This window comes from Bison bison, unplaced genomic scaffold (genome assembly GCF_000754665.1).
Source record: "Bison bison bison isolate TAMUID 2011002044 unplaced genomic scaffold, Bison_UMD1.0 scf7180017864495, whole genome shotgun sequence".
Lineage (NCBI taxonomy): Eukaryota > Metazoa > Chordata > Mammalia > Artiodactyla > Bovidae > Bison > Bison bison.
The window spans coordinates 10,852,854-10,864,692 of record NW_011495054.1 but is presented as its reverse complement, the minus strand read 5'-3'; the positions used below and the strand labels follow the sequence as shown (position 1 = coordinate 10,864,692).

General features: G+C 60.6%; 1 protein-coding gene across 1 annotated transcript in view; it reads left to right on the top strand.

Moving 5' to 3' along the window:
- TTC28 (tetratricopeptide repeat domain 28) overlaps nucleotides 1–11,839 on the top strand; it is a 582,431-nt gene that overhangs the window by 550,679 nt on the left and 19,913 nt on the right. The window contains exon 16 of the mRNA XM_010828858.1: nucleotides 7,930–8,074. Within this exon, the coding sequence (XP_010827160.1) occupies nucleotides 7,930–8,074 (145 nt within the window). The remainder of the gene's footprint in view (nucleotides 1–7,929; nucleotides 8,075–11,839) is intronic.

Below are 11,839 nucleotides of genomic sequence, written 5' to 3'. Positions count from 1 at the left end.
TCCACACGCTGCACAGCTTGGTCTTTGTTCTTGAGGTCACCACAACCGCTGTTTTCCTTCTTGCCTCTACACTTTGGCAGGAAACACAGTGGCGTGCTAAGCCCAGAGCAGGCACTGCTAGGGAGGAAAAGCAGGGAGTCTTCTCTCATTTAGTACCTGACCTTGGGGTCCCCCACTGGGCAGGGGGGCTGCCCCTCGTCTTGCAGAATGCTTGAGAAGTTATGCTGAAGGCTGGAACGCCAGTGCACATGTGTGAGTGTGAGTGTGTGTGTGTGTGCGTGTGTGTGTCTGAACCTAGGGGCAGTCAGCAGATCACTTTTACTGCGGGGAAGAGGAAGAGGAAGAGGAACAGGACATGCTGCCAGCTGCTCCGGGGTTCTGGGTCCCAGGCTGTGCCCTGGCCTTGCAGGGGCACCCAGCCAGGACCCATTAGGACCAGTATCCCAGAAGGGTTCTGACTGCTGTTACCACTGTCTGTGCTCCTTCCCCTTCTGGCAGTGTGTGTGATGGGAGGTAGGAAGGAACTTTGTAATTGCCCAGATGTCAGTGGTTGGAGCCCAAGCAGAGAGCAACAGTGTCGAGGTTCTCCCTTCTAGAGAGGGGCCACGATGGGGCCAGAGCCCTCCCTCAGCTCTGCAACCTCCAACTAATACCCCAACCACCCCCACAAAAGGGTGAATTGGCAAACAAGACTCCTCGGCCTGGTTGGATTCCCCCAAGAGGGTCAGTGACAAAGACTGAGGGTCCTGCAGGAAGAGAGGGTGGCACCACCATCCTGGGGGACCAGCCTCCCATGGCCAGAAGGGAAAGAAGAGATTAAAAAGAGGCCCCCATGCATGGTCCACGCGCCCATGTCATGTGGCTCCAGCATGGACCTTCCCAATGGGCGGGTCACATGGGCCCAGTGACAAGGCCAGTGTTAGGATCCATGTCTGGCCAGCTCCAAAGACGGAGCTCTGGCTCCCAGATCCCACCCAGCTAAGGCTCCCTCCAAGTGGTCACAGCCTTTGCCTGAACTCCTCCAGTGAGCGAGAGCTCACCACTTCTGAGGCGGCGCCTTCTGTCCTTGTACAACACTAATTTGGCTCTGGGGGTTTTTTGTAGATGAATGAGACTTCATTAGATTCCACAAGTTTGTAGGGGGACAGGTCCTGTGTGGGACAGGACCCACAGATCACCCATGGGTACAAGGCCCTTTGGAAAGGGTGTTTCTGTGTTAGCATCAGCTGGGCAGGCCACTCACTCAGTGACCTCTTCTCTCCGTCCCTGAGTGCATGGTAAGCGCGTCCCCCCAACGCCCAGCTTGGGCCCCTAATGGGGTCAACAGGCAAAGCCTGTGTGAGGCTGGCCTGGGCATCGGGTTTTCCTAGGTGACCCCCCCTCCACCCCCAACTGGGCTATGGAGCAAAGAGCAGAGTGGGCCGTGCCGTGGTCCCCGCAGGAGGGCCGTCCCCAGCTCCCTGGTGGTGCGTGTTTCTCCCTTGACCAGCCTTCCTGGGAGAGCCCATGAGCAGGAGAAGAGGAGCCCTGCGTGGCCCAGGTTTGTCCCTGGGCTTGAGAGGGGTCGTGTCCCTGAAAGGGCAGGGGGGTCTCGGCCTAAGCCCACCCCCTGAGGAGGGAGCAGCCAGGGAGCCGGGCGCTGGGTGACTGGGGAGGTGAGCAGGCAGACAGTGCCGACAGCTTATTGAATAAGTGCTTAAAATGCAGCCTTTGACAGCCTTCACCCCCCTGAGGAGACAGCCTTCTTGTGAGGATGTTCTTGGTGGAGAGTCACTGGCTGCTTGAATATAGTGGGTTCATCAATTAATCTTTCTGCTGGTACCTTAAAATCCAGGCACTTGTTCAGATCTCAGGCCGGCCAGCTCCCGTTCCCTCAGCGGATGCAGTTCAGAGCCCGGAGGGGAGTTTGGAGCCTCGGGCAGGGCCGAGGGTGGGGAGGAGGAGCCCAGTGGGTCACAGCAGCAGATGCCGGTGGAGCAGGCACTCGGCCCCGTCTGCCAGGGCCGCTCCCAGCTCCTCAAATGTGGGGCAGGAGGCCCCCTGAGGAAGGCTGGGGCCTCTTGGGACTCAGGAGGAGCAGAAGCAGGACCCCCGACCCCAAAGCTTGGGACCCTGCTGCTGTGAGTGCAGACAGGAAGCCTCCTGAACTGGCCACTGGAAAGTGTGATACAGACCTCAGGGCCAGAGAGGAGCTGCCTGAGCAAAGGTGGGCGGCACCTGGAAGGAGCTCAGCACTGTGGGGACCTCCGCCTCCCCCCTCCGCTGTCTCCCCCTCCCCCCAACCCTCCTCCCCCTGGCCTGCACACCAGGACCCGGGCATGTCCTGTGAGCAGACTGCATGGGATGCCCAGTGCAGCATCTCTCTGTCGAGCATTCCAGACAGGGTGCAAGGCCTGAGACTGTGGCAGTGCTGGTCCCTGGGCTCCCCGCTTCCTGATGCCTGACTGTTGAGAGCTGGTGAGGCCCTGCCCCTGCCCTGGGCCTCAGGGCCTCAGGCCTAGAGTCTCCGTTTACTCACCTGTGGCGGGGCGGGCTGGGGTCTGAGGCGAGACTTGGCTATGAGAGGCTTCCAGGGACGGGCGTGTGTCCACCCGGCCAGGCCCACCCCAGCTGAGGCCCCTCCCTCCTGTGGCCCAAAAGACAGCAGGGCCCCCAGGGAGTGTTCTTGGCTCAGCTCCTGTCTTGGCCCTACGTGCACGGGGTCAGGTGGGAAGGACCTGAGTGCTGGCAGGGAATTGAGAGCAACGCGGAGGACCTCCGGGTACAAGGGGCACCTGTGGGACACCCGCCCTGCGCCTCCTCAGTCAGCCCGCCCCTCCGTGCTTTCATGAATCGCCCCTTTGCCCCCTGTGCTCGCTGCTCCCCTGTGTTCTGCCGGGTCCCCGTCCCTCCTCAGAGGTGGGCGACCTGTTCTCGTGGTGTGAGACCCCCGGGTGGCAGTGGGGCCCTGGTCCTTGCCAGTCTCTGGGATGCGCCAAGCTTAGGTTTGGGTTCTTCCCTCTGAGCAAAGAGACCAGCGGGACGGACGGGACCTCAGGGCCAGGCTGGCCACCTCCGTCCCTGGGGTCTTCGGGCCTGGCGGGGGCCCTTGGCTTAGTCTCACCTGTGGAGGGCTGAGCCCTGCTCCTCCATTTTTGCTGCTCACCTAGCTCCCCGTCTTGACTGAAAGCCTGAGAAATGTGTATGTGTGTGTGTGGGAGTGGGGGGCCCACCCTGCGGGCTCTGCATGTGCCCTCAACTCCCCTCCTTCACGGGGCCCTGACTGGAAGCCAGGGCAGCTGGCCTGGTGCTGAGAGTGGCGCTTGGGGCCGAGACTTCCAAGTGCGCATCCCGCAGTGTCCCCAGCGTCCCCGGGCACCTGGCAGGCCTCGGGTGGGGCTGCGTCAGCGTGTGAGCCCCAGTGAGTCCCAGTGCACAGGGTCTTCTGCAGCCCTGCGTTATAAATCCCCTGCCTGGGGAATAGATCTCTTCTTCCCCGGGGAGATTGACGAGCCTCGCGTGCTCCCCGGGCTGCCCGGCATTTGTCATCGTTCCAGAGACATAAACCACCCCGGCCTCTCCCTGCTCGGGGCGCCTCATTCCTCATCTCGCAGCTCTGCCCGCCGAGGGCGCCGAGCCCAGGTGGCTCCCCCAGCCTGTCAGCCTCCCGGCCCGGATACCGCTCAGTCTCTCTCCGATCCCGTTAGCACACAGATGGCCATGCTGCAGACAAAATGAGTATTTTTCCAGAAGCAGATTAATGAACATCACCTAAGGAAGGAGCTGATAAAGACTGCGGCGCGGTGTGAGAAAACCCTCTGTGCTGAGGGCTGGGCTGTCAGTTAGCCCAGCTGGGTCCCTGGCAGCGAACGAGGCCTCGAGGACGGCGAGCCAGCGCCCCCTGCTGGAGCCACGTGGCCGCGCGGCTGCGAGTCCCGCGAGCCCAGCCCTCCTTCCTGTGGCCCCGGCCCCGCAGAGCCTGGGAGAGGCCGCCCGCCGCGGTCAAGTCACAGCAAAGTGGGGTGGGGAGCAGAGGTGAGTGCAGGGGACTCAGCGTGTCCTCAGGACAGGGGGGACACAAAAAAACCGGCTCCCCGGCAGGTGGGAGCCCTGACCCTGCCCTGCCCGGCAGCCTCCTGGCCTCTCTGAAGCTGGGCTCTTCTTCCCTAGGGGAGGGGCCGCCCCGCCTCCTGAGCAGTGATGTGGGTGTGGCGGGCCTGGCTGGAGCCTGGATGGGGGCGCCGCCTCTTCCGCAGCTCACACGCTTGTCACAGGGGATGTGTCCACCCTGTCAGAGCACTCTTTCCCCATCTGAGTCCCGACTGCGGAGGCAGAGAGAAGTCAGCCAGGCTGAAAGGCGCCCCAGAAACCGAAGCAGTACAGTCACCGGGGCCCCAGCCCATGGCCCAGCGCCCGCAGTGCGAGGGGGTCACTGGGCCATGGTGACGTTGCCAGGAAGGGGGACAGCAGGGAGCGGGCCATCCCACACACCCGCTCACACTTGTCAACCACTCCGGCCGGGGCTCGGAGCCAGGGGACCGCGGGACACACATCTGCGAGGCCGACTCTCCCCCCGCCCCCACAACGGGCAGGTCAGCGAGGGCTCTGGGCCGTGGCCGTGTGCTGTTGGCCAGCGAGAGCTGCCCTCGGTCACTGTGAATGTCAAATGTCGTAGTAAAAACAGAAGCCACAAGTGAAAAAAAAAAAGAAAAACCAGAAGCTGCACACACAGGGAGCTGGTTGACTGCAGTCTATCCAGGCCAGCTCTGTAGAGGTGAGGAAACCGCTGCTCCCGCCTATGACCCTGGGCAGGAGCGGGGGTGGTTTCCTAGCCCGAGACCTGCCCCTGGAAGTGTGCCAATGCCCAGAGAGTGTCCTCCGAAACCCCCGCTGCAGTGCCACAGCCAGCATGTGTTTACCAGCCCTGACCAGGGACATCAACCGGCTTCCTTCCCCTCTGAACTGGCCAGGGGTGGGGGCACCGTGTTCTAGCCTGGTCCCAGCTCTGGAGCCCCGCCAGAGGCCTACAGGGAAGGGGGAAGTCTGCGGGGCCTTTCTCTGATCAGCCTTGGAAGGAACTGGCCTAGTGGAGTTTTCCTGTTCAGGCACGCCTGGTGCTGAAGGGCGTGGGCCGGAGCCCAGAGGCTAAGCCGCCCAGCCCGCTCACCCTGCAGCCCACCCCGTCCACTTCCCTCAGTGCTCTGCCCCCGGCTCCCCACTGTCCCATTGCCATCAGTGCCAACCCCACTGTCCCAAGCACTGTGCAGTGCTTCGCCCCGCATTGTTCCTGGCCTTGGAGTGGCTTTCCCCGCCTCGTCTCCAGGCAGGCTAGCCCACAGCAAGCGGTCCTCCCTGAGAGCCTACCCTCAGCTCTGTGACCAGCAGAGAGTCTTGTGCCCTGGACCCCCTTCCCCACAGTCCAGTGCAGGGACCCTCAGGTTGGCCCTCTGTGGGCCTGCACCTGGCAGCTCGTGGGCGTGATGCATGTTGAGAGGGTTAGCGTTGCTGGGCCCTGGTAGGTGCCTCTGGCACTTCCCGGGTTCAAGAAAAGGCCCCCAGCCCACTTGGCCTTCCTGCCCAGACCTCCATACTCACTGTCCTATCAGCGGAGATGCCCAGCACCTCCAGGTTCTAGATGCTTCACCGCTGTCCTCCCCATCCTGCACCATTTACCCTTTTTGCAAATGGTCTGTCTACCACGCAGCCCCCCACTTCCTCCTGCCTCCCCCGACCCCCACCCCGTGCAGCTTAGTCATGTTGGTCTGGTACGCAGGGAAGCTCAGGGTGCTGAGCTGGTCTGTCTCCAGTAGGAGCTGTTTAGTTCAGGGCCTTGGGGAGCGCCTCATCAGTTCCCGTTAGGACTTGGGGACACAGCGTTGTCTGGAAACATGGCATTCCCCTGGATGTCTTTGGCCAGATTAATCAGACCAGGTGCCTGAATGGGGTAACCATCCCACAGTCCAGGCAGACACGTGTCTAGTGAGGGGTGTGCAGGGAGAGGGTGCTGCCGTTTGGCTGCTCCCCGCTCCACCCCCACGCTGTCCTGGGGGCAGCTCGGGCTCCCGAGGGTGTGAGTGCACACAAGCTGTGTGCAGGAGCACACGCCGCCGTGACAGCCACCACGTGTTGCGTCAGACTGTCTCCTCCGGGGCGCGGTTTCATGCTCGCTCTTTCAGGGGAGCAATGCTCTTTGTGGTGTATTCCAGGGAATTAAGCAAGCCTGTGAGTGTCACTCCAGGGTTATCAGTGCTTCACTGGCTCGATGGCAAAGATACGTCCTGGGCCCTGTCGCTCGTGATAACGTGTTTTCTGAGTGAAGGTGACGGACGTGTGCCAAGAGCGGGCTCCCAGACCCTCGAGTTCTCTACCCTTCCTTCTCTTGTAGGAGCAGGTGAGGGCGGAGGGTGCTCTCAGCCTGGCATGGCATGGCCCTAGGGTTTAGAGTTGGGACGTTGCTGAGAACACCGCAGGGTTGGGGGAAGGCCATGGAATAGAGCCAGGTCTCAAAAATGCAAATAAACCTTTCACATCATTTCTTTAGATGGTCAAGGACCCTCGCTTTCTGGGCTGGGGCGTGTTCTGCTTTTCCCTTTGGTAACAACCACAGAGCCACCAGTCCTGTGTCCAGAGCCCTGACTTAGCTGAGTCTGGTGTGAGGCCTGCTCTCTGTCTTAAGGTCTTAAATGTGTAGCAGAAACTCCTGAACCGTGCAGTGTCTGAATCAAGGTTGAGGGGCCACTGACTGTCTACTAGTTCTGTGGAGCCTGTCACTGGAGGCTGTGCTGAGGCCACGCAGACCAGGCTGGAGGGCCGGTTCAGCAAGACTTGCAGGGCACCCTGCGCTTGCAGTGGAAACAGGCTTGTCTCCCTGCCCACCGTCTCTCCTCCTCCTCACCTGCGTCCTCTCTCAGCCCCCAGGCCTGCCTGCATCAGTGCCCGGCAGGTGGCCGGGGCTCAGGAAGCATTTGCTCAGTGAATCAGGGACTCAGCGAATGCGCTCACCCTGTGTCGCTGTTGCAGGAAGGGGGACCCCCTTCCAGGGCCCAAGGTGGGCTCTTGTCTAACACTCAGAAATGAATTCTCCGAGGAGACATACACGCTGACCAAGCAAGAGACTACTGGGAAGGGGCACCCTGGGGGGAGCAGGATAAGGGAACCCAGGAGGCCGCTCTGCCACGCGGCTCGCAGACTCGGGTTTTCTGGTGATGGGGCCAGTTTCTGGGTTCTCCGGCCAGTCTGACTCGGGGTTCTTCTGCTGGTGCATGCATTGCTCAGCCAAGATGGATGCCAGCAAGAAGGATTCTCGAGGTGGAAGGACACGTGACACCTCCTTTTGACCTTTCCCGAATTCTTCCAGTTGGCGGTAGCTTGTTAGTTCTGCACTCCCTACCAGGACCTCCTGTCACAAAATAACTCACGCAAATGTTTACTATGGTGCCTGGCCAGGGTAAGTGGTTTCAGTCAGTGTGCTTCCCCTAACATCAGGAGTGTGAAAGTTGGGGCCTTGGGGTTGAAAATGTCCGTACTGATAAAATTTTGCCTAGAAATAATGGGCCATACATTAAAAACAAAACAGAACCCTGCAGCCACGCCTGAACTGACCTGCCCCTTGGGCTGCGCTGGGGCTCCGGCGGGGCCACCACGAGCCTCGTGTCTGCGGCTCCTGCCCTGGACACTAACGGATCTCGGGGCACTGTCTTCCTGGCAGATTGGCGGCTGCCCCAATTCTCATGGTCCTCACGTTTGCCTGCCCAGTCGCTCCACACGAGGATGTAATTAAATGCTTTGAACAGCGCTTCAGGACACTTGATTATGCAGAGAAACTCCGCAGCCCATGTAGATGTTGTGTGCAGCTGGGCCGCCTGCGGTGCGTCTGTGCCCGCGGGTCCGTGAACGTACCTGAGGGGGAGGGCGGCCTCCTCCTGGCTTCAACCCCCCTTCTCTCCCCAGGAGCTGCCAGAGCATGACCAGCCTGGTCGGCAACACCGCGTCGCCCATCAAGGACGGGACCTCCTCTCTTCCCAGGAGGCAGAGCTCATTCGCCAGGCCGCCGCTCCGCGCCCTGTACGACCTGCTTGTGGCACCCATGGAAGGGGTAGGTGGCCGGCCGGCCATTGGTGTCAGGATGCATCACTTCCCGCTCAGCACCCTGCACCGCCCGCCCCCGCCCCAGACACAGAACAGGCTCCTGAGACAGCGGGGGTTTTCCAGACACGGGGCTTCTCAGTCAGCCTCCAGACGCCCACGTGGACGCTGTTCTAGGGGGGCCGCTGGGCTGCAGATGGGGTCCTGGGCGCCAAGGGGCAGACACGGGTTCCCTCAGCAGTGCGGTCTTGTCTTGAAGGAGGCATTTAGGCTCCTGGCCAGCCTCCTTGCTGGCAGTCGGGTCAGCCTTGGGGTCTCAGGTGCATGAGAGACGCTGCTCCTTCCCAGTTTCTTTGTCAGACCTGGGGAGGTCCGGGGCCCAGGGGTGCACGCGTCCCCCCATCTCCTCCGCAGTCAGGGTGGGAGATGCGCCCACGTCAGCTCCCCTGCCCACCATTCATCTGAGGGCCTCACCTGAGCAGCTTCAGGCCAGGGGCTCCTTCCTGGTGAGAACAGACCCGTGGCCCCTGCCCTGGGGTGACGCGCCCTACCTCGGGGCCCAGCGGAAGACTCGCCCTTGTGCTTCCCGGGGGCTTGGGCGCGGCCTCTGAGGGGCTCTGTGGCCTCGGTCTCTGCATGTCACTTTTCGTCCTGACGTGGCTCTCTAACCGGGTGAGGGGCTGCTGAGGGGCTCGGGGAGCTTGTGAATCTGAACGGCCGTGCACGAGCCCGCCAGATGCCGTTGCCCACGACTGTGGATTAGCTCTGGCTGCTGTAACAAAATGCCACCGGCTGGGTGACCTGGATTTCTCATGGTTCTGGGGCTGGAAGTCCCGCGTCAGGGTGCGTGGCATCGTCAGCTTCTTGGTGGAGGCCCGCTTCCTGGCTTGAGAACAGCCGCTTTCTCACGTGTCCTTACGTGGTGGAGAGAGTGAGTGAGCACACTCAGGTCTCTTATCCCCATCATGGGGACCCTCTTGGAGCTCCTGCCCTCATCTAAGCCGAATTATCTCCCAAAGCTCCCACCTCCAGATACCATCACTGAGCGGGTAGGCTTCAACATATGAATTTGGGGAGACACAGACACCCAGTTCGTAACAGGCCCCTGGAAGGGCCAGGTGCGTGCGCTAGTGGAGGCTGATCGAGGACCTGCCGCCGAGCAGAGCTGTGTCCATGTCCCTGCGGCTGGCCTGGGGCCTGGCGTATGCTGGCGCTCAGTACAACGTCAGCGGTGCGCGGTCCCAGAGATGCTTTCAGGTCTAGTCTGGATGCAAAACAGAAGACCCAAGACCCACGTCAGTGAATGGGTTCTCGGTGACCTCTCTTGGACGGCAGCCATGAGCTCTCTGAGAGGTTAGGGTGCAGAAGGAAGCCACCGGGCTTGTGGGGCAGCTCTGAGGCTCAGCCCCCTGGCCCCCGGCCTGGTGCTGGGCCCGGCTCACGTCTGGGTAGATCCCAAGTACAGGGATGTGCCTCAAGGGATCGGCACCTGAGCGCCAGTTGTTTTGCTGGAGGACGTGCCCCTTTGGGCCCCAGAAAGCAAGCTTGGAGGGGCTCTTCCCTGTATGGAAGGCAGAAGTCCTGGGGCAGGGGCAGTGGGGGGCAGCCCCTCCCTCTGTCCATCACAGCGTCTCCACCCAGTGGAGGGGCTGCTTCAGTCGTGAGCTGTCCCTTGTGGGTCCCCTTCTGAATCTGCCCTGTGACTTTTAAGTCGGCTTTTCCCTCTGAGGACTTTGCCCTGTGACTTAAAGAATGAAGAACCTGCCAGTGGGACTAGTGGTTGCTTGTGGCTGGACCTCTGTGCTCCTCCAGGGCTGTCAGGAAGGGAAGATTTATGGACTCGAGCCCCAAACGCATTGGAACAGTGACTGAAGTCATGGCTTTATACGATTGACAGGAAGGAAAGTCTGGTCCCCGACATGCGTGTGCCCAGGAGCTGTGCGTGAGGATAGGTGTGACCCTCAGCAGTGCGGTCTTGTCTTGAAGGAGGCATTTAGGGTGAAAACGTTCAGTTCCTGATGTTGAAAGTTTTCTCATTTGTGACTGAGGCATTTGAATGCAGTGAAAGAGTCAGACAGCCTCCAAAGAGACATGGAGTGAAACCTCTCAGAGGCGGTCAGAGGAAACGAGATGGGGGAGCCTCTCTCGGGACCCACTGTGGTCCACTGGGCCCACTTCCCTCAGGAGCTGGTCTCATCCCACGAGTGTTCACTGACACGTGCCGGGCGCTGCTGGGTGCACCCCACCCTGGACACGAGGGGGCACAGGGCAGGGGGCGGCCCTGTGCTCCCGGACGGCCCTCCCCATCGGTGGGCTGGCCGGGGAGGGGGTGGTGGTCCTGCCCATTCCCACACTGCTCCGAGGCCACTAGAGGGCAACACCGCCCGCTGCTCCCATGCCGTCAGCTGCCAGATGGAGCCAGGCCTTCTCCCCGTTTTCAATGAAAATACACATCAAAACCCAAAGTCCAAGATTATGAATCACTGACACTTCAAGACTAAAGCGATTAGCCTCTTCACATGCGGCTTATAATTATTTGAACAACTGCTTTTGTTTAGCCGCAGTCCTGTTGCTAGGGGACTAGGTCAGATGGTATGAAAAGTGGAACGGAATAATGTCTTCCTGCAGGCTTGCACCAGGACTTGATTGAATTTAGCTGAAGGGAAATACTGCTGTGGCTCTTTCCTGGAAGCCTGCCGTCCTTTGCTGTCAGGACAGGGCGAGCATGTCCAGTTATCATTGAGGAGGCCCCGTTCCATCTGCTCGTGAGCCATCAGCAAACATTAAGTCAAATCCTGTCTCACATGCAAAGGAGATGTGCTCCTGCTTAGTGTGAGAGGGACCAGACCTGGTGCGTGTCCGTGGCATTCACCCTGGGGTGGAGGGGAGTGACTCACGCCCGAGCCTGGACTCGCCTCAGGAGCTCCTTGCAACCACAGGCTGCTCCGCATGAGGCCGCTCATGCACGCAGGTCCCAGGCCGCCCCCTCCGTGAGCAGATGGGGCCTCATCCAGGGCCAGGAGCTGCTAGCGTTCCCTAGGGTTTGTCAAGTCGCTCTTTGTACGTGATTTAAGAAGTCTCTGGGCTCGTTCTAGTTACGGTTTTTGTCCTTCTTATACTTATTTCCACGTATTTAAATCCCCTGTTACCTGTGTTTATGGTCGTCAAAGCCAAGATAGTCAGACAGGTGGGAGGAGTGAACGCTTCTGGGCAGAAAGAAAGGTCATCCGCGTCCACCTCTGCTGTTGACCAAAGACTACTCTTAGGCTAAGTGGAGTTATCGGGCTCAGGGCTGCAGAAAGTGACTTCCAACTTGCCGGGCACGTCGGTTAGGTCGGTACACAGCCTCCCCAGGCCCCAGAGCTCTGGGGTGGCCCAGGACCTCCCCTCTGAGAACTCGAGGAGATATCTGGTTCTGCCAGGGGCTTGGTCAGGAGAGGAGCATGGCTTCAGCTGGGTCGTGACTGTAAAGACGAATCAAGTGGTGTGGTAACCCGACTTCTCCTTACTGGGGGACGACCACCTGGTCACGACTGGTCTGTAAGAAGACATGGCCTTTGGAGGCGGTTAGGGGGCACTTGTCCACAGAACAGCTGGCCTTTGACGCCCAGGTGTGGACGGGGCACCAGGCCTGTGGGGTGGGCACCGCCAGGCTGTCTGGTCTCTGCTGGAGACTCTGGAGTAACATTCCCACGGGGACAGACATTACTTGAGGACCAAGGCGTCTCCACAGCTGATGAGGAGCAGGAAGAATGGAGGCACTTACCAGCCAGCT